This window comes from Chiloscyllium punctatum, chromosome 42, assembly GCF_047496795.1.
Source record: "Chiloscyllium punctatum isolate Juve2018m chromosome 42, sChiPun1.3, whole genome shotgun sequence".
Taxonomy (NCBI): domain Eukaryota; kingdom Metazoa; phylum Chordata; class Chondrichthyes; order Orectolobiformes; family Hemiscylliidae; genus Chiloscyllium; species Chiloscyllium punctatum.
This window is the reverse complement of record NC_092780.1, coordinates 19,734,841-19,757,399: the sequence shown is the minus strand read 5'-3', so window position 1 is coordinate 19,757,399 and position 22,559 is coordinate 19,734,841. Positions and strand designations below refer to the sequence as shown.

The 22,559-nt window shown below is 39.0% G+C and overlaps 1 protein-coding gene across 3 annotated transcripts in view; it reads left to right on the top strand.

Moving 5' to 3' along the window:
* Positions 1 to 22,559, top strand: part of LOC140465805 (MAGUK p55 subfamily member 3-like) — a 93,982-nt gene that overhangs the window by 44,207 nt on the left and 27,216 nt on the right. For 2 of the 3 annotated variants that reach the window (XM_072561594.1, XM_072561592.1), the window contains exons 7-13: positions 523 to 604; positions 4,085 to 4,170; positions 7,073 to 7,147; positions 12,562 to 12,603; positions 13,379 to 13,575; positions 16,149 to 16,213; positions 18,298 to 18,318. In XM_072561594.1, coding sequence (XP_072417695.1) covers positions 523 to 604; positions 4,085 to 4,170; positions 7,073 to 7,147; positions 12,562 to 12,603; positions 13,379 to 13,575; positions 16,149 to 16,213; positions 18,298 to 18,318 — 568 coding nt within the window. The remainder of the gene's footprint in view (positions 1 to 522; positions 605 to 4,084; positions 4,171 to 7,072; positions 7,148 to 12,561; positions 12,604 to 13,378; positions 13,576 to 16,148; positions 16,214 to 18,297; positions 18,319 to 22,559) is intronic. The other variant, XM_072561593.1, reaches the window with a different exon arrangement.

Genomic DNA, 22,559 nt, shown 5'->3' with positions numbered 1-22,559 from the left:
CTCGAATCCTATACTCAATACACTGACCAATGAAGGCAAGCATACCCAATGTTTTCTTCACTATGTTGTCTACCTGCGACGCCACTTTCAAGAAATCTGTACCCCAAGTGTCTCAGTGTTCTACAGTATTCCCCAGGACCGTACCTAAGAGTATATGTCCTGCAATGATTTGTCTTATCAAAACACAACACCTCACATTTATCCAAATTAAAATCCATCTGCCACTTCAACTCCATCTGCCACTCCTCAGCCGATCGTACATGTTAAAAATTCTATTACACTCTCTGGGTATTATGTCCCAGTCAATATTTACCTTTCATTTAACATCACAAAAAGAAACAAACTATCTGCTCATTATTACATTTCTATTTGTGGGGCCTATCTGTGTGTAAATTGGCTGCTGCATTTCCTACATTGCAACCATGACTACATCTCAAAAGTTCTTCTTTGGTGTAAAGCACTTTGAGATGGCTAGTGGTGTTGAAAGGTACTTGATAAATGCAAATCTGTCTTTCCCAACAGGGAGCGACAATCAGGATGGATGAACAAACGGGCGCTGTTGTTGTTGCACGGATCATGCGCGGTGGGGCTGCAGACCGCAGTGGTAAGTGTCCTTCACATTGCAATGGGAAAAACATCTGTTACAGAATCATGGACTGATGACTCAGCAAGAGGCCATTCAACCCATCTTGCTTGTGCCGGATGTTTCAAGGCAGTATTCAATTACTGGTACTTGTTTGCACTTTCCTCATAGCCTAGAAAATGTTCCCTTTTCAAATATTTATCAGATTTTGTAGAATTCTACTTTCTCTCTTTATCACTTTGGACAGCGTTGCGCTGTCATTTTTCCTTTGGGTCTATTACTGCATGGGCTCCTTACCCTACAGCAACCATATGGCATTCTCCACTGTTGTTACATTCAATTCTTGGCACAAGTGCAGAGAACAGGGTAAGATGATTTTTTGGCAGTTATTTCTGCAGCTCCCCAGTTGCTTCTGTCCTTGTAGGCTTTCTGCCAGTAGGGCTGAAGAAGGGCTTATGCCCGAAACGTTGATTCTCCTGCTCCTTGGATGCTGCCTGACCTGCTGCGCTTTTCCAGCAACACATTTTTCATTTCTGCCAGTAGTGACAAGAGACAATAGACAATAGACAATAGGTGCAGGAGTAGGCCATTCAGCCCTTCGAGCCTGCACCGCCATTCAGTATGATCATGGCTGATCATTCCTAATCAGTATCCTCTTCCTGCCTTATCTCCATAACCCTTGATTCAACTATCTTTGAGAGCTCTATCCAACTCTTTCTGAAATGAATCCAGAGACTGGGCCTCCACTGCCCTCTGGGGCAGAGCATTCCACACAGCCACCACTCTCTGGGTGAAGAAGTTTCTCCTCATCTCTGTCCTAAAAAGTCTACCCCATATTTTTAAGCTGTGTCCTCTGGTTTGGCACTCACCCATCATCGGAAACATGTTTCCTGCTGCCAGAGTGTCCAATCCTTTCATAATCTTACATGTCTCAATCAGATCCCCTCTCAGTCTTCTAAACTCGAGGGTATACAAGCCCAGTCGCTTCAGTCTTTCAGTGTAAGGTAATCCCGCCATTCCAGGAATTGACCTTGTGAACCTACGCTGCACTCCCTCAATAGCCGGAATGTCTTTCCTCAAATTCGGAGACCAGAACTGCACACAGTACTCCAGGTGTGGTCTCACCAGGGCCTTGTACAGCTGTAGAAGCATCTCTTTGCTTCTATACTCAATTCCTCTTGTTATGAAGGCCAGCATGCTATTAGCTTTCTTCACTACCTGCTGTACCTGCATGGTTGCCTTCATTGACTGGTGTACAAGAACACCCAGATCTCTCTGTACTGCCCCTTTACCTAAATTGACTCCATTTAGGTAGTAATCTGCCTTCCTGTTCTTGCCACCAAAGTGGATAACCATACATTTATCCACATTAAACTGCATCTGCCATGCATCTGCCCACTCACCTAACTTGTCCAGGTCACCTGTAATCTCCTAACATCCTCATCACATTTCACCCTGCCACTCAGCTTTGTATCATCAGCAAATTTGCTAATGTTATTGCTGATACCATCTTCTATATCATTAACATATCTTGTAAAAAGCTGCGGTCCCAGCACGGATCCGTGCGGTACCCCACTGGTCACTGCCTGCCATTCTGAAATGGAGCCATTTATCACTACCCTTTGTTTCCTATCAGGCAACCAATTTTCAATCCAATCTAGTACTTTGCCCCCAATACCACGCGCCCTAATTTTACTCACTAACCTCCTGTGTGGGACTTTATCAAAAGCTTTCTGAAGTCCAGGTTCATTACATCTACTGGACACATTCTTTTGAGGCCATGTGTATTTTAATAATAAAAGAGAAACAATCATTAATATTTATTATTTCCCTGAAATTTTGGAACTTGGGAATGTATTTATAGTTAGTGTAGCAAGGAACGGGTTGGAAAATTGGAGGGAATTTTTAAAAGGCTGTATACCCTGAACCCTGGAATACTGTCCTGGCTCACTGGCAAAAACCATGGTCTGTTTTAGTGAAAAATTCCAGCCATTGTCTAAACACCTATGCTTTTGGAGCCCCATGGCAGGACCAGAAAATGGAGAAAAGAGTGTTGGCCCACTCCTGCTTTTGCTCAATCTCATGACTCCTCACTGGTTCTGACAATTTATTCCATTACATCCCCTCCCACCCCCACCGCCTCCCCACCATCTGCCCACCTGAAGATTCCAGCTTCTTGTTTTTATCATCGTAGAATCCCTACGGTATGAAAAGAAGCTGTTTGGCCCATCAACTCTGCACTGACCTTCTGAGGAGCATCTCACCTGGACCCAGCCACCTAGCCTATCCCTAACCCCTCATTTTCCACGGCTAATCTACCTAGCCTGCACATCTTTGGACTGTGGGAGGAAGTTGGAGCACCCAGAGGAGACTCATGCAGACATAGAGAGAATGTACAAACTCCACACTGGAATTGAACTTGGGTCCCCCTGGCACTGTGAAGCAGCAGTGCAAACTACTGAGCCACCATTCTTACTAATGTCATTTGCAGCTTTATATTATTGCTCCATTTCTTTCTGAAATGTTGTTAGTTGTCCAACAGAATGTGTCTGTGACACAGTTTTCAAGTGTAAATGGTATTGGTGAGGCCATATCTGGTGTACTGTGAACAGTTCTGGTCCCTGTATTTAAAAAAATGAAAAACCTGCAATGCAGGCTACTTAAAAGAGGTTCACGAGTCTAGTTTTGTGGTGGAGCTGTTGACTTATCAATAACAGCTAAACAGATTATGCCTTAATTCAGAGTTTTGAAGAATAAGGGGTAACCTCATTGAAACACACAGATTCTGAGGGAGCAGGGTAGATGTTGAAAGATTTTTCCATTAAAGGGGAAACTTTGATCCAAAGGACATAGATACAGAAGTAAGGGGTCAATTGGAGAGGGGTTAGAAAAGATTTATCAGGATGTTGCCAGTACCCGAGCGCTTGAGTTATAGGGACAGGCTGGAAAGGTTGGGACTTCTTCAACAGGAGCATAAGAGGTTGAGGGACCTCATAGAGATTTATAAAATCATAAGAAGCATTGATATGGTGAATAACAAAGATCTTTTCCCGAGGCTGAGGGAATTCATATATAGGGGACTTTTTTAAGGTGAGAGGAAAAAGATTTCAAAGGGATCTGAGGGGCAACCTTTTCAAAACAGAGGGCGTGTGTGGAATTAACTGCCAGAGGAAGTCACAGAGGCAGGTACAATTACAATATTTATAAGACATTTGTACAGGTACATGAACAGGAAGTAGTTCGAGGGTTATGGACCAAATGCAGGCAAGTGGGACTTGCATGCTGTATGACTCTATTACTTATTGAAAATTGAGATGCAAAGGCTTTTTTCTCCCAAAGGTAAGTAAAAGATTGGAATTCTGTTTCCCAGAGAATTATGGATGCTTGATTGTTTAAAGTATTTAAAGAGGAGGCTCAAACAGCCAAACAGCCTACCCCTGCAGCTGAGTTCTACGCTTCTAAATTCCTCTCTGAAGATTTTCTTTCTTTTTTATTCTGCAGGTTTAGTTCATGTTGGAGATGAACTAAGAGAGGTCAATGAAATCCCAGTTGAGCACAAGACACCTGAAGAAATCAGTCAGATTCTGGTATATAGTTACCTTTGTAAACAAAGTTTTGAAGGAGGTTTTATTTTTAGAGGGGCTAATTTCTTAATTTTTATTAAGCATTAAAGCATATTTTACATTAGTTCATCTAAATTCTCAATATATTTCATACAAAATAATATATTGATAAACATTCCAGCTAAATTTAGATTGATATTGTAATTGAAGACAGAGATAATATGATCATTACAAAGTATTTAAACTTATTGGTCGCTACTTAGCTAGAAATTCAGATCTCTGATTTAATCAAGATCTATTGCTGTCATGCAAGTATTGACTTCCTTAGCTGTTGGCTAGATATTCAATAAAGCCTGGTGGTCTGAAAGTTTCCTCTTTGGTATGACAGCTCTGGAACCATAGTGCTTTTTATTAGATTATGAGCAAGCTCTATCGATCCATTGAAAGACTGATTCTGGGGAAACCCATTAGCACTGATTCTACAAGTGGAAGATGGTGCTTCAGGGTAAAGCAATTGCATAAGAATTGACAGAAGGATTAAAGCATATTGTATCATGGAAATCTAATACTAAACATCTCAAAACTCAAATGCCAGAGTTAAATATAAAAATGTATATGTTAAAAGATTTGCATGTAATAATGATTATTATTGCAGCTGCAAAAGCTTACATTTCTTCGTCAAAATTCTTTCATCCAATATGATTTTTAATTCCTTTTATGGAATGTTGGTGATGCTGGCCTGGCCAAAATTTGTTCTTTTAACTGAATTACCTTTAGACCACCTTTTATTTTAATTGCAAATTCTATTGAATTCACATCTCACTTCCAGTCAGAGTGGAATTTGAACTCATCTCCCCAGAACATTAAATAAAAACTGAAGGAACTGCAGATTAGATTTAGATTAGGTTAGATTCCTTACAGTGTGGAAACAGGCCCTTCGGCCCATCAAGTCCACACCGACCCTCTGGAGAGTAACCCACCCAGACCCATTTCCCTCTGACTAATGCATCTATCACTATGGGCAATTTAGCATGGCCAATTCACCTAACCTGCACATCTTTGGATTGTGGGAGAAAACCAGAGCACCCAGAGGAAACCCACGCAGACACTGGGAGAAGGTGCAAACTCCACACAGACAGCCGCCTGAGGCTGGAATCGAACCTGGGTCCCAGCAGTGCTAAGCACTGTGGATGCTGGAAATCAGAAACAAAAACAGAAATTGTGGAAAGGTCCAGCAAGTCTGGCAGCATCTGTGGAGAGAAAATCAGAGTTAATGCTTCGGATCCAAAGACCCAGTTCTGAGGAAGGGTCATTGAACCCAAAACACTAACTCTGATTTCTCTCCACCTGCTCAGCAGTTTTTGTTTTTGTCCCCGGAACATTAGGCTGGGTCCCTGGATCACTTAATTCAGTGCTATTTTCACTATGTCACCACCTCCCCTTGTTGCCATTAAACACTTCACACATGTTAAAACCTTTTCAAAAATAGCAAAGAAAATAATTTGTAGATAAAATAGCCATTTGATGATGATATGAAATCAGTCATTTCCATATCATAGGAACCACATGATGATTATAGGACAGGAGGAGGTCATTTGGCCTATCATGTACCAGCTCTCTGCAGCAATTCACCTTGTCCCACTCTCCTGTCTTTTCCCAGTACACCTGCGAATGTTTTTCTGCAATAATTATCCAATTCTGTTTTGAAATCAATGGTTGAATTTGCCTCTATCACACTGTCAGAGAGTGCATTCCAAGCCCGAATCACTCACCATATGAAAGAAACTCCCTTCATATCGCCTTTTCTTCTTTTGTCAATTACCTTAAATCAATATTGTTTGGCTCTCAGAACCCCAGCAATGGCTGCAGTTTCTTCCCATCTAATTCTGTCCAAACCCCTTGTGATTTTAAGCACCCTTGTTATGGGCTAGGCCAGACCCCATCAAAATATTTTAAGAAGGTAGCCTAGACCCTAACTTTTTCTAATTTTAAAAGTGAAGTGGATGTTTCATGTGTGATGCAACTGGTCAAACCACTCAGCTTTAAGCAAAACTGAAATTGTTGAAACACCAACAATATAAAGCGGAATTTAGAATAACGTAACCATTGGAAAACTTAATTAATTAACTGTTCCAACATAGTAACATCCCGTAAACACAGCCCTTGGCAAAAAGGTAAATTCAAAACACAGATTCTTACAGGCAGAAGGGATTTATATCCAGAGAGATTTCAGAGAAAGTCAGTTAGGAATCAATTATTGAAGCTTGCAGCATTTCTGTTATTCACACATCCTGCGACAGCTATAGCTAAGAAAAAACTAAGAAAAAGCTAAACTGGAAGAACTGGCCACTCCCCTTCCATTATTAAAATGTTTTAAAACAAAACCTAAAGGCTCCTTAAACCTAGACACTTCGGCACCTTGGCCTTTAAAACCTCTCTTCAAAAAAAAACCAGGACAAAATAACAATTACAAAGTGATAGCATTGTCACAATCTCTATCAAATCGCTTCTTAGTCTTCTCTTTAAGGAGAACAGAGTCACTTTCTTCACGTAATTCACTTAATTAAAGTTCCTCCTCTCTGGGACCATTCGTATTTATCTTTCTGCACACTTTTTAATGTCTTCTCAGTAGCAAACCTCATGCACAGATGAAGACCTACTAACATTTAGTAACATAAAGATAGTAGATAGTACACTTCTGACAATGAGTATGTTATCTTATTGCTTTAAATCATTCCTCAACATGATCTGACAGCAGTGAAAAATATGACCAAACCTGGAATTGTTTGTAAAACAATTTCTGTAGAACATTTAACATGTATTAGTCTTGATTTCAGATTTTAAAAAAACTGACATGAACTGAAGGGAAGGGTACAGATCTCATCGGACACAACAGTTTGATGTTTCAAATATTTTATCCGTGCAGGCCCAGTGTCAGGGTTCAATAACGTTAAAGCTAATTCCAGCTGTCAAAGAAGAGGACCACCTTAATGAAACAAAGGTAAGGAGGGTGTGTGATGTTATGGACTAGGCCAGACCATTCAAAACATTCTTAAGCAGGCAGCCCTAGACCTAACTTTGCAATTTGTTTTGATAAGTGTACAGTGAAAGTTACCTGGAGTAAGATAGCTAAGTTGACTACTAGATTTTAAACAAGCAAAAATTGTATTTACAAAATTACACAATGAAACAGAATAAAGAACCCCTACCTAACTCAGCCCATCCAACTAGATTTAATGATGCTGTTCCGAATATGTACAACAGTCTCAATAAGCAAACTCCCTTTTAAAACCAGTATAAATGGAACACATGTTTACAGGTTGAAGAGGAAGGGCAGAAAAAGAGAGAGTATTTCCTCACAGCTCCCTGTTGAACTTTCCAGTTCAAGACTGAACTAAAACTGCTCAGCTCAGCTAGCTAGAGAGCTGACCACTCCCTTTCATCATACAGGTCACTTCTAAAGCATGACCACTTTGGCCTGAAGTCTCATCTGTTTACATATAAACAAAAGGCCTCTCAAAATCCTTTTCATCTCTGTACCAAATCAGACTGATTGGACCCCGGCCCGGTTTATTACCCCCTCTGAAAAAAAATCAAGGACAGCATCTCCTTGAGCCAAGAAACAGCTTTTAGGGAAAAAAAGGGACTAGAATTGTGACAATGATATTTGGACAGACTCAAGTAGTACTAAAGATGCTGGATTTTACTAATTTAGCAGATAATGTTGTAATGTTAATAGCTTGAGCAAGCACTGGAAAAATATTATTTAGCAATGAACACGAATATGTATTAGACTTGAAATGGTGAATAGCTGGATATTTGTCAATTAATGAAAGGGATGAGAAGGTTAAAATAAATTATTTAATACAGGTTTTCTAAATAAGAATGCAAATTAGAGAAGCTGATCTGGAAGCACTGGGAAGTATTTAATGGCCACTTGTGCCATGCTTGGAGGTGCAGGGTGGGTATTTAATGGGGCAGGAGTATAGCTGCTGAGGACCTTGTCATCTTTCTACTTCTACCTTAATTATGTCCGTAATGGGAAGAGCCATGGAGACATGCCCACCCTTCACCAATTGAAGGATTTTAACCCCTGTTTGTATACAGCCATCAGTAGGCAGATCTGTAATCATGCAGGAAACCATGGCAGCTTGCTTGTGGTGTCCTGGGATGGCAATTGGAGTGGAAACCTCATTCATAAGCAGTCGGAAAGTCCCACTGACTACCCTCAACCTCCCCATGCTACTAACTGTTCAAAACCATTCCTGCCATCACTTACTCCGAATACTGGTCCGATAGTGAATATATTCCTCACAACAGTCACTACTTCCATGATATCTGATTAACCAGTGACTGGGATTTCTTACTTCCCAGATCTTGATCCAAATGGAAGGCCTGCTGGTGACCTGTTAATTGCCTGATTGCTTCGCAATTTGTCATATCTTTCGTTAACTCTCTAAGGCCTGAAACGCCCATTAAATCCATAAAATTACCCCCAGTATACACAACAAGGAAAGACTTACGTGCCAACAAACCAATGCAAATAAAGGTGCTATTGGAGAAAAGATTCAGGGTTAGGCTGAAGAAGACAAAGTATGGTTGAAATGATTGAAATTGGGTAGGGTTGTTGCAGATAATTGTTATTATTTAGTTAAGGCAAATCTTCATAGACAAATTTTTGTCTCCTCATTTGCAGATTTTCGGGCAGTTAGTGTGCTGCTTAGTTTGTAGAGACACAATGCAGAATTATTTATGTCTCCCCCAACAAGTGCATAAGGGAATTGCACTCAGCAGTGGAGCTTGAATGTCTCACTGTGTGGTATACCTCTTTAGCAAGGACAACTGTATTATGGCAGTTTAAAGATGGGTTTTGTCACAAGACAACTTGTCAGTGTTTTCCCACCTTTCCCATTATTTGATGCAAAAGATGTCTGCTGCTAAATTTTGGACAGGAACATTTGTCCATATTGGGCACCAAGATAAAAGTTGGGAGTAGGTGGATGAAAGTCTCTTTAAAAAACAAGGTCTAATGTTTTCAGAAAAATTGATACCTTTAAGAAAATATCACTGTAGTACTTTTATCTTGACGTTGGTGACCAATTTGGTCCAACTGCTGATATTGTTCATTTAGTTTAATTCTTATCATCTTCTGACCTGCGCAAGTGATGTTACTCAGCAGGTCTGGAAGGGTAATGTCTCTTTCTTTTTTACTGTTGGATATACTATAGCATCTTGATGTCACTGGGTCTTTCCAAAAATCTAACCATACACTTCCACTCAAATGCTACTAAATTCTGTTATCAAGGCTGAAAAATTCATCTTTAGAAAATGAAGCTCCAATAGGTGCTTTTCCCCGAATCATTCACATTGAAGTTGCAGCTCACAAATTTTGTGCTTTTCTTAACCATTCAGTTACAATTCTGATGGTAGAGTTGCTCATTTTTTCAAAGACTGCTCTTATGAGTCTTATTGTCATGTTCCCAGCTGTGGCTGATAGCAAGTTTCACCTTCAATGGGTTTGTTAACAACTTGGCTTTCTGGACTGCAGTAAGGTCTCTGATCCCGATTTCACCTCTTTGCCTTAAAATGTGTGCTTCTGAACTTACCCATCTTATATCATCATTTCAAACTCTTACCGCCATTCCTATCTTCCTTGCGTGTTTTGTGGGCTGCAGTTCATCCGGAGTTTCTTTCCAAGTAACTCAGAAAGATATTTGTTCATTCTCTCTTCCGTCTTCATTGAAATGACCAACTCCAAACATCATCTAGGCAGTTCAGCTTGCTTTTCAGATAGTTGCAATCAGCAACTTCTTCGAGACTGAATGCAGTTGGTAATCTTTTTTACAATGCTATAACTCAGTAGCTATATCCTAATTTCCTATGCTCTTGATGAAATTGTTAGTTCTTCCAAGTCTAAAATACGCAGTTTCTTCATGTATCTAATAAGCCAAAACAACATCTAATAGTTTGAATCTTCATAGGCTTCACCCTATTTTATTATCTCCCATGATTGTAAATAATATTTTCATATCTCCTCCATTGCTATAGCTGGCTCCAGTAATGTTATTTTTCTTTCATTTATTACCTTAACAATTCTGAACTCATCGCTTCAAGGCTTGCAACCTGTAATCATGCCTGAGAAGGTAGCTCCAGTAAAATTTTAATCTTTTTTTTAGATAGACTGAAAGATCTGGTATTGTAGCCCCAACACTCCCTGCATTTCAATCTTCTATTACATCAATATAATGGTAGCCTATATTTCATTCTCTTCTCCAAATATAAACAAAGGAAGATAACATATCAGAGAAATCAGTAAGCTCATCAAACTTGGCCTGCAATCATGGAGCCTGGAGAAAGGAGAAGAGATTTTTTCTAATAGTTACCATCTTCGCATCACCACCACCCAACACCAGGAGAGGCAACAAAAGGTTCAAAAAGAGAAAAAAAATACGCTGCAACTTTTCCTCAGACCCTGCAGCTGAAACCAAGTCCAGAGATCTCAGTTTACACATTAACTGTTCATCCAGTTGATTTTTATGGTGCACAGCCTCTACATATATTTCACAATTTTCTACAGCCTCAAAACTCTATAGTTCTTGATATTCATCAGTTTTATCCTCCTCCTTTATAATCATCATAAAACTCAAGCTTAATGTAATCTAAATAGATTGACTTAGATTTTCTTTATCCTAAATTTTCAATATTGATGGTGTCCTGTGATTCAAAACTTGACATCTCACCTTTATTTTCTAAATAAAATAAATCACAGTCCATTACAGGCTGATGCTTATATCTTATTGATCTATCCATCCTACCATTGAAATTCATTACGTGCAGCACATTGTCAAAATGCAATCTAATTTAACTCATTTCGATATGAGAAAGCTTATCAGGCATGGAACAAATTGTACAAAACCCTGTGATGCATTTTATAAGTTATTTTGCTTCTATAATTTTTAGATACATACAAACATATACTATCCAATATTTCACTGGAGTACAGGAAGCATCTGTTATTATTATACAAAGCACCTAAAATTAACATTATTTTTAAAAACATTATTACCAGAATTATTTTCTCTATCCATTATCTTTGTTATGCTCCTGAAGGTGTTGATCAATGCTGAGGTAAGACTTTATAAGCATTTGATGCTTTTCAGGACCTCATTCACACACTAATTCTTAACACAAAAGTCTACGGAAAATGGGGCTACTCTCTTATGGAAAATCACAGCCAAATGTAATTATATTTTTATCTGATGCTCACACCTGCACACGTCATCAAACTTGGCCTGCAATCATGGAGCCTGGAGAAAGGAGAAGAGATTTTTTCTAATAGTTACCATCTTCGCATCACCACCACCCAACACCAGGAGAGGCAACAAAAGGTTCAAAAAGAGAAAAAAAATACTCTGCAACTTTTCCTCAGACCCTGCAGCTGAAACCCTATCGCAGGTTTTACTGGTTCATCAGTCTAAAGGGAACCCCAGCTACTTTTTCTTTCTCATCTCTAATCCAGTGCCATTGAAATCAATTCCCACGGTTACTTGGCTGTGGTCATAAATAGGTGAAAGTGAGGACTGCAGATGCTGGAGATTAGAGTTGAGAGTGAGGTGCTGGAAAAGCACAGCAGGTCAGGCAGCATCCAAGGTGCAGGACAATCGACATTTTGAGCAAAAGCCAGGAAACTGGTCATTAACAGCTTGGTTTCAGGCCCTGGTTGCATTTTTTTTAAGTGAGGTTCCAGTAGAAATCATGGCTTTTACTGACTGTAATATTGTACCAGACCATTCAGATTTTCTGAAGTTAGTTGCTGCTATAGATTTTATAAAACTATCAGTCGGCTAGTTTTCCACAAACCATTCAATGTGCCAGTTTTGATTCTTGGTTCCAGGAAGAGGCTGAAATGCCCCAAATTTTGAAACTTTATATGACAGTATAGTATTATTTTCTTGGCTGTGAATCACTTACCTGTATTGCAGTGTATGACATGATCATGCCTTGTCGTGCCGTGTTCAAGGCTTCTTACCTTCTGACTATACAATGGAAGTAAAAAGGGTAAATTTAGACAAAGAAAAACAAACAGCAGTATAAGATGTATTGCATGCAATGAGGTAAGCCAGAGGTTATTCTGTTCATCAGTCACAACCACTGTGGAGCTGAGTTCTGCATTCAATGCACTCTGAAGAAGGAGGTTAAGGTTTTTTTGGGGATCAGCTCAATTACTCAAAAAAAAGAGGTAGATAGAGGCAGGTGAACCTAAACCCTGTATAAAATTATACATCAAGATAAAACTGATGACAACTGAATTTATAGTCAAATAACTTAAGTTCTAAGATAATTCTCTTGATTGTAAACAAAGATGCAAGAAATACAGCAGCATTATAAGTTGATATTTTATACTTGGATTTTCAGAAAGCTTTACACAAGGCTCCACGTCGACGATTAAGGGCTAAGGTAAGGAGCCACGGAATAGGAGGTAAAGTATGCTGCTGATTAAGTAATTGGCTCAAAATTAGGAAACAAGTTAGCCTTAAATGGGAACTCTGCTGGCTGGAAAGAGGTTATGAATGAGATCCCCTGCCCCAGGCCCAGGGTTTAAAGTTTGAAGCATTACTATTTTAAACCTCGCAGGAAGCAGGGCAAGTAGTCACAGACACAATTTAATTTGGGTAACTCAAGTAATCGGAATGGAGCGAGGATCCAAAACAAGATAATAGGGTTTAGATGGATAAAATAGTGAGTCACAATGATCAGAAACCACTTCTGGTCATAGTGAATAAGAATACAAATCTATCAACAAGGGGAAAAGTAGCAACAGTATTTGCAGATTGACAATCATCAAAAGTGTTTTATAAGGTGTCAGATCCATTTGGTCTGGCCATCTATCCATAGGAAGGATATTAATCTTGTCAAAGTATAAAGGTAAGAAGTGAGGACTATTTCAGCTATCAGAAAGTTCAGTAATCACCAAGGAATCTGGGATTCTTTAATGAAATAAAAGTCACTGATGTGTGCTAATGGAAGTTTGTAAATTTATGACAAAATTTTATCCACTCTGGTGAATGTTTATTACAGTAGATAAATTAAAACTGAATAAATAATAAAAATCAGATAATTCTTTTCTCACTTAAAAAAGAACAATAGATTTGCAGAATAGGTTACCTGGGAAAGCCACAGCAGCATTTTTAGGCAATTGATTCTAAATTACGTACTGATGTTTTTTCCATAGGTACACGTGAGAGCCTTGTTTGACTATGACCCAAGTGAGGATAAAGCGATTCCCTGTAAAGAAGCAGGGTTACCTTTCAGGAAAGGGGATGTCCTTCAGGTTGTAAGCCAGGACGACTCTGTGTGGTGGCAAGCAAAGCGTGTGGAAGATGTAAACCTGAGGGCAGGCCTGATTCCATCCAAAAAGTTTCAAGAAAAGTAGGTTGCTGCACATTCTTGTTCTTCATGGCTTATAGATCAAGGATGGTTCGGAATTTACCATTAACATAATCTGGCTTACCTACCAAATTCAGTAGCTAAACAATAGATATTTAGCTACACTGAAGTTTAAGTCTGAAGATTATTATCTCTTGATGCCTTATCTCTCTCGATATGCTATCCACTTAAATTATGCTTGTTCTCAAATGACAAAAGTTTAACTCCATCAACAATGCAACACAAACATTTATCCAATACACTTCCGTTGGTCCTTTTGTTTGTTAGTATTACAGTAGAATTAAAGCTGAACATGTTGAAGGTAGCTCCATCTTGTTAATAATCAGAAGCGATTGGCCTGTAAAATATTGCTATGTTATATTTGCAGCCAGAATTAATGTATTTGAGACAACTGTGTGTTTCCTTCAGTTGGTCAAGTTTTGTAAGAGACTATTATAACTTAATTTATTGTAAATATTGCACAAAATTATACTATTTTAAAGATATATACACCACTAATGAGATTCAATGGTATTCTTTTATCCTCATGTTTTCTGCCATAAAATTATTGGATGCAGTTTTCCAATGAAACTACATGGAATGAATTTTCAATTTGTTATATTTTCACTTGTCCACAATATGTTATGGGCTTTTGGGTTAAATGCCCCTTTCAGTCAACCATTAAAAAAATCACAACATGCTCTACAAGAAATCTCTGCCATGTCTGAACAGAACAAGAAATTGTGTAACTCTTTAAGCAATCAGATAAAGAATTATTTATAGTATGAGCCCAGGATGTCAAAGATAGAATATGGTTAAATATCAAATCAGGTAAGGAAAGTGAAATGAGAGAAGGCAAATTAGATTGAGAGAGAAATAAACAGAGAGAAATTTTAAAATTACAGGATTTCATTTTTAATATGCTTGACAATAATGAAAATTGAAAGAATGAGATTCCCTCCTTGTTAATCATTATACCAAGAGAATGATAATAGTTAAGCCTTACTATTTTACTAAAAAGGATAGTTAGACTGGAATGAGAAGTATTTTGTTTGGGGTGGATTTAAAATGTTATGATCCCAGATGATGGTCATGTTGGACTAATCAAATCCCAGAATGAAAACTGGCTTGATAAATCATAGGTTTAATTTTAGCAGTTTCTATGGTGGTCAATCATTGAACATACAGACACAAGGCTGCCAATGTTCTTTAATGAAAGAACACAAGTTTGTTACACAAAAGAAAAAAAGTGAAGTGAATAAGACAGTTGGGAAATATGTTAATATAGACAACAAAACAAAGTTTTAACTCATTTCCCAGCAATTTATTTCATACATACTTAATCCCAAAGAAATATTACCCTACATTAACTCTTTCATTTCTTACTGTATTGACTCTGTCCTTCTTAGACTGTTGGGACGGTTTTATGATATCCCCCACCAGGATTTCAATTCTGATGGCCTAAACCACTTTTCAGTTCTGAAAATATGAGAACTTCTGCATAAAGTCTCAAAGTTTGGAAGCTTCCCAACCTAAAACACTTATATTCCTGTAAAATTCTCTTCTCAATGTAAATCTTGTGCCCTGAAGTCAAACCAAACTATTGGCTGTGGATCTGTCTTTCTCTGCTTGTTATAAATTCAGCAGTATAAACCCTGCACTCATCAACACCACAGATCCCCTGCTAGGCATCTCTCTGCATCAGTGCCTTCTTAGAATTTAGCACTTTAGTATGTAAAACAAAAAGACCTGCTGACCTTTTAAGAATCAATTATTCTCACAGAACTGAAACCACACATCTGCCTTTATCTTATCATTGTAAATTCCCATATGAAAATAATATGTAGTATACCCTAAAACATTTATTGTTTTCTGTACAGATTCCAATATCTGAATTAATTTGTTCATACACAGTACAGTAATTTATAGTTCAAGCTGGGGTATGAGTGCCGAGTTGTTAATTATTCTCTGATACTTTGGCCTAGTTTCATATAGGACTCTGGAAAACTAATTCCAGAATGCCAATAACAGGATAACAAAAGCAAATAAATCCTATTCTTACTCTTATGCAAGCACAAGCAATTCCTACACCATAAATCAGAGACAAGAATTATGCACATTGCCCCAGCTGAGATGAGCTAACCCAAAATTTGGTTTCAAATCTTATATCTTCATGGGCTTTATGACTCAATACAGGTCATTCTGCTATAACGTGCGTTTCATCGGCACAAATTAGTTATAACGCATCTTGACGGATTGTGAATATTGTTTGGATAAAACAAACTTTCTATTGAATGGCTACAATGATTTTCTATAAGTGATCTTCTATAGCGTGAGGTTGGAGAGGAATACAACTGCTGTGCTATAGCAGAATGACCTGTATGACATTGGATGCTATATTTCCAAGCTAAGCCATTGACATATCCACAACAGCACTTTCCAGATATACAGGCTTTGAAGAGTAGATATGCAACTTAAATTATATGAGTGTGTGAGTACCAACATAGGTGTCTTTTTCTTTGATTTGACAATGTTGACAGAATACTTTCTCAATATTCCCTTTTTTTTATTTTCAGACGACTTGCCTACAGGCAAAGAAAAGCTAATTTGGAACAAGAGAAAAGCAGTAAAAGATCATCCTGTAAGGAGTCAACAAATAAACTTACTTTCATTTTGTTTCCTGTTATCTATGCTTTAATTGTCCAAGGTTTAGTGAGGTCCTGAAAGCAATGCTGTGCAGGACTGAAATGTTGAGGTTCCTGTTGGTCATTCCCAGTTATTGAAGCAGTTAAGTAATTGAGTATGAATCACAGAAATTATGGAGATTCCAACACGCCTCAGCTGGGCAAGCTCTTCGGGTCTCATCTGTTGGGCTATACAGACATTTGTTGTTCTATCTAAGTGTAATTGTCTTACTTCTGCAAGAATTGTATACCACAGTAATACTGATGCTGCACCTGAGACCAACTCTTGGTTGTTTACTTCAGTGTAATGGTGAGCCTGGCTATCGCAAGAAGACTATATTCAAAACATAGTCAGCATTTTCATTTCAAAACAAGATACTTCAAACATTAGTTTGAATTTCTTTTTCAATGTATTAATGAAACGGTTCAAAGTTCCAAATAGCCCTTAAAGAATACAAAGGCCTTTTTCAAGATTTGACTCAAAGGTATTCATCTAGTTGCAAGATGAACATACTCCATTTATTCATAGCAACAAAACAGTTTTTTTTTCCCCAGGAAGACAAGGCTAGCCTTTGTCGATATGTAATATTGTTTGGACTATTACTGTCTGAAATATACTTTAAAAATCAGAAAAGACGGGGTCTGGGGGTTGGAACCTAAATCATTGTGTATAACTGATTTTGCAAAAATAATGATTAAACATCTGTACAGCAGAGACAAAGACCAAGAACAAAGCTGTGTAAATTGACATGTCCTAATCAGCTTGTTCAGAGATGTTATTTCATACCTCTGAAGTAGGTGGGATTAGAACCTTGGTTGCCTGGCTCAAAAGCAGGTACACTACCACTGTACTACAATATCACTGGAATCCAAAGTCCATGAATTAGTTGATGCCAGTACAATGGCATCTGGGAAACACAACTGATGTCCATGCCTCCACACGGTTAAGAATAAAAACAGAATAAAGCCTACCACTGCTGTTCAATTCTGCTCGTTGGCATGGATTTAGTTGTGTTAATTGTAGTTATTCTTTTGGGTTAAAACTACCAGGAATAGATAACTCATGAGTGAGAACAGCACCTGTAAATCGGAATGCTGAAACATAGGCTGGGTTCCCTTTTCACAATGGGCACCCATCCCCTCACCCCAGGTTGCAGGAGAGGCACGTTTAATCAATGTGTGGACAATAAATTGCTGTGGGCTTAGGGATAATGGTGTCAGTTGATTTGATACTGAACTTAACTGGGACCTTGTTGGGTGCCATATCTTCTGCCCCTTTCACTTTATGATTTAATGCAGGGTAAGTGGTGGTGAGGTTGGTGGGAGGTTGGGCAGAGGGGTTTGCTGCCACCTAGAGACTGACATGTCACCTCTCCCACAATTGAGTGAGCTGCCATTGTTCCCTCAGTGGTTTGATGCATTAAATCCAATGCATAGAAATTTATTTCAAAAGAGCAGTCATTTGCCATCCCACATCTCTGCTTTCAGTCAGCAAACCTGCAAGCTCTTCATATTCAAATACCTGTTCAACTCTCCTCGAACTTTTTTTGAGGAATCGGCTTTTGCCACCTTTTCAGCACAAGCAGTTCAGATTCTGACAACTCTGAGTGAAAACCGTTCTCATCTCTAAAGATTGTCAACTGGAATGGAAAACAGGAAAACTGAAAATCATGCAAAACTAAAAATGTAAGTGAAGGTGTCAGAAATACTCAGCAGATCAGTCAACAGCTGGAAAGAGAAAAGACAGGTTATGAGCTTTGCATATGTCCTCTTCATCAGAAAAATCTGAATCCAATAAAGAGTAGACACACAAAATTCTTATCATAGAGGTCCACTTCTGTCTCTTAGTAGGTAAAGGTTCATCCTGTTATAGCTGAAGCATTTTGTTTGAAAAGAAAGTTACAAATAGAATAAATTTGCATGTTTGAATAGCATTGATTTTACCTTTATATTCTGTCTAACCAAATAAACCAACTTAATGTTTACTGGCAGGATAACACTCTTGAATATTTTCTTTTTCTCTTATTAATGCTACACTCAGATGACCAAAGTTGTGAGAAAGGTGGGTGCTGCGTTATCTTCTACATTGCATGAAATTTACACAGAATTATGTGTAGCAATGTTTGTAAATCTTCAGTAATATTAATATTTTCATATATTAATGCTTCAAGTTTCTAAGTAGATCAAGAAGATTACCAATGTATTACAGCACAAAACTTAGGGCATGATTGTAATATTTAACATTTAAACTTCATGTGCTAAAACAGAATTGCACTTAATATTAAGTAAGAAAGAAACTTGACTTCACTTTGCATTCATATGAAAGTATAAAGTGGACAGAGGTTAAATAAAATTGCTTTATTTCTGACTTACAAATGTACCATTTTAAAAGGGAATAAATCAAATGCATGTGTAAAGGAGCTCCAGCAGCAGGGAAGCATCTTCACCCCAGCACGGGATTCCTTGTCATGAATAGATTTCTAGAGTTTCTTATGGTGGAATTTCAGGTCCTTGATCACTATAGTATCTGGATTGAGCACATTTATGTAAACACTGGGTGTCTGGAATGCACTGCCAGTGGTGGTGGTAGAGGAAGCAGACATGTTAGCAACGTTTAAGGCAAAAACGTTGATAGACACATGAATGGAAGCCAAACAGAAGGATAGAAACTGCACATGGGCAATAAATAGTGGGTCTTAATAAGGCTTGGTGGGCCGAAGGGCCTGTTCCTGTTGTATTGAATTATATTGTATTAATTGTGCTGAGTTCTTCACCAAGTTCATTGCAGGCCATTCCCATCCTTGACCAACTGTAGCCAGAGCATTTGCGCATTCTTGGTTTATATGTTTCAGTATTTACAGCGATCAGGGCCACAACTTTGAGACCAGGATCCTACAAGTGCTTTGCAAGGTCAATGGCATTGCCAAGAGCCACATCAGCCCCCATTATCTAGTAGGTAGTGGACAGAGCAAACAATTCAATTGTAAGCTGCATGACTGTTTGTACACTTTGCCTCCTGAGAATAAGTGCAAGTGGTCCAAGTACCTTCTGGAACTGGTTTATGTTTATAATAACACCACACACATGCACAGGCTATTCACCATCTCTCCTTTGGACAAGACCCAGACCTTCCTGTGGATCTCCATGGGCTTAGCGCATCTTATGATGGAGATGGTCAGGTCAATAAGTAGATAACCGAGCATCACAGGAGGCACAATGATAAACCTTCTGTTCACAATAATATCAAAGAGGACTAAGAAAGAAAAAAGTAAAGTACTGAATAATTCTAAAGCTGACAGGAATGACCTTCCAAATCGTGGCAGGTTATTCCTGCGAAATCAGGGGTCAGAATAGGATACGGGATCCATGGGAACCTGAACCTCACAGAGTCAAACAGCTGTACACAAGTAGCCACATGTATGTTTTCATGGAAACCTCAGAAAATGAAGTGCAGATGCCTGAAGCCTGAAGTCTGGTGGTGTTGGAGAACTTTAAGTGTTAGTGCATGATAGCTCAAGTGGAGGGGAATCAGAGAGTGATGGGGAATCCTGGAGTGAACAGTAATTTGTGAGTCCAGTGTGGGGATGCCTACCTCAGCCCTGGGAAAAGGTAAAAGGGAACCTGCTGGGAGGCCAAAACTGAAGCAATAAGTGCCATTGATCACATGATTCCTAACGTGCTGACTGACCTACTCCAGTGTGGGTGACCCACCGTGTGACCTGGATTCCTTGGATGGTACCCGTACAATAAGAGGCTGAGAAGGTCTTCTTGAGAAAATGCAGGATATCATCCTAACCGTAACTATTTGCTCAGATTGTGATGCATGAAGAGAATGCTGTCACTAATGTGGACTCGAACATTTTAGCTATCTTGATGCAGTTCAAGCTGCTTATCATACAATAGCTTAGCAAACATTCACTAACTGTGTAATTGTCAGAATGTCAGGTTTCAAGCAAGGAAGAATGCAACAGAATCTCCAGCAACACGTGGCGACACTGAGAGGGTAGCTGGACCAGTCAAACAGACCCTCTCTGGAGAGAAAAAGGGAAAGAGGGCTCTCAAGAAGGATTCCTTAACCTTTTAAATACCACAGGCTTTATTCTATGTAAATATTGTAAACACACCGTAATTAATTGATGCCAGTAGAATACTGAATCCTTGCTCCATGATCTTTGAGACTTGCGTGTGTTCAAATCTCATGTTACATATGTTATTGCAAAAGCAGCAAGGTTGTTGTTTGTAGGTCAGAGCTGAATTCCTTTTAAAACTTCAACTGAACAGTTTGAGAATCTTTCCAATTGACAGCTATTATTTTAATTTTATTCTTGAGCTCAGCTGAAGAATAATTACAAGAATCGCAACAACTGCCTTTGATATTATTCGATCCATTAATCTTTCAGGAGCACTGACAATTTGCCTTTAGTAATACAGGACATGATTTACAAGTCAAAAATTATTATTAAGACTGGGCTTTTGGATCAAATTCAACACTCCAGGTTTGGTATTGCAATTGAGGTCACTGATTCATGCAGAAAGAGGCAGTTGGCTGCTGTGGTCCTTTCCTTTCTTACAGATTGTATTGAAAACTTTGTTTTTGGCTTCAATCCATCATTGCTCACAAAACCTGATGAGCCTGCATTTTCTTAGTATTATTTGCATGAACAGTCAAGCATGAATACATCAAATATAGCAACTCTTAAATTGTTGAGATATTTTAATACACTTTCTATAATCAAGGTTTGTGAGATCAATTATGCACAGCAAATGCAAAGTCTATTTTGATATGTGTAACTTTTCAATTTACATTGTTTCTAAGTCCCTTGGGCTAATTTTTTAGATTGAATTTGCATTTTCTTTTTTTTAAAGCAATGCTATAAGAGTGCGATTCATGATGCCTGGTGCACCATAAGCCATGATGAATTTTCCTCACACAATCTTCCACTCTGCATCTCATTAATTATGCAATAGGCCTCCTTGTGGCCATCTTGGAGAATCATGCAGCAGGAAAAGCAAGGGTGCTCACTGCAGCTATAGTGTTACCATGTTCACTCTGTGGGTGCCATATATATACGCCAACTCCATGGCACATCAGGCACTGCCAGATAGGAACTGGTTTCCATACTGTGGTGTACAGCATTTTCCCCACAGAAATGGTCTGGAACTGACTTTGTGGACTGGAGTCCTCAAGGTACTGGTGAATGGGGTGGTGGATAGGAAAGCCATTCCTTTTATCTGCAGACCAGCAAAGGTGGTCATACCACCACCACCAGCCTGGTCCCAGACAGCTGCCAGGCCCAGACAGCAGCTCGGTCCCAGACAGCAACCAGTCCCAGGCAGCAGCCTGAGCAGTACATTATCTGGACTTTAAAGCAATGCACAGTACTACAGGCAGAGGTGAATGACCTTCTGTACTCCACAAGGGTAAGTGCTACTATTTTCTCTCTACTACCTCACAAACACAAGCCACGCACTTGAACACTGCATCTGTACATGTCTTTCATCATGGATTATAACTCTCACAATTGCATACAGCATGACTTGACAATAGCTCTCACCCTCCCAAAATAGTAACCCTACTGCTCTCCGTGTTTTCTACTCACTCACTCAACTCCTCTCTTGCTCATGCATTTTCACTAATGAGTCTTCCATCTACTTTCGTTATACTCAATGCCTCTCTTTCTGTCACTGAAGGACTAAATAGCTATTGGCCAAGTGCAGATTAATGGAACTAGTTCAGTTTAGTGTTTGGTGGGCGACATTGACATGATGAGCTGAAGGGCTTGCTTCTACAGTTATGACTCTATGACAATGAAAATGTTTCACAACCAGGTCAGGGGGGTGAAAACCAGTCAGAGGTGGGGACACAAGTCTCCTCCCTGCACAAGATGATAATAAACTGGCCCAGAGAAGGACAAACTTGCTTATATTGGGGATGTGGAGACCTCCATGGACAACCAACCCAGAAAGCTTAATTGTGTTGTGCTGTGCTACTCTCCCATTGCATCCAAAACTAACTCATTATTATCCTGCAAAAGCTTTTATCCCTTTTAGCAAATCTAATTCCATCTCCATTCTTATGCAGGCACTAGTGGTATACATTGAAATTCGGCCAGGAAGAGGTCTGTGCAGGATCCCTCAGCTTCACATCCAGCTCCATCTAGGGGAAGGAAGCCACAGAGGATGCACAGGGCAAAACTCTCGCTCACACCCTCCACCAGCTCTAATCTGTCACCTCAGTGAATATTCAATCTAGATTAGCCCTGGGAGCACAATCTGGTGAGCACATCATTGACGCATCTCCAT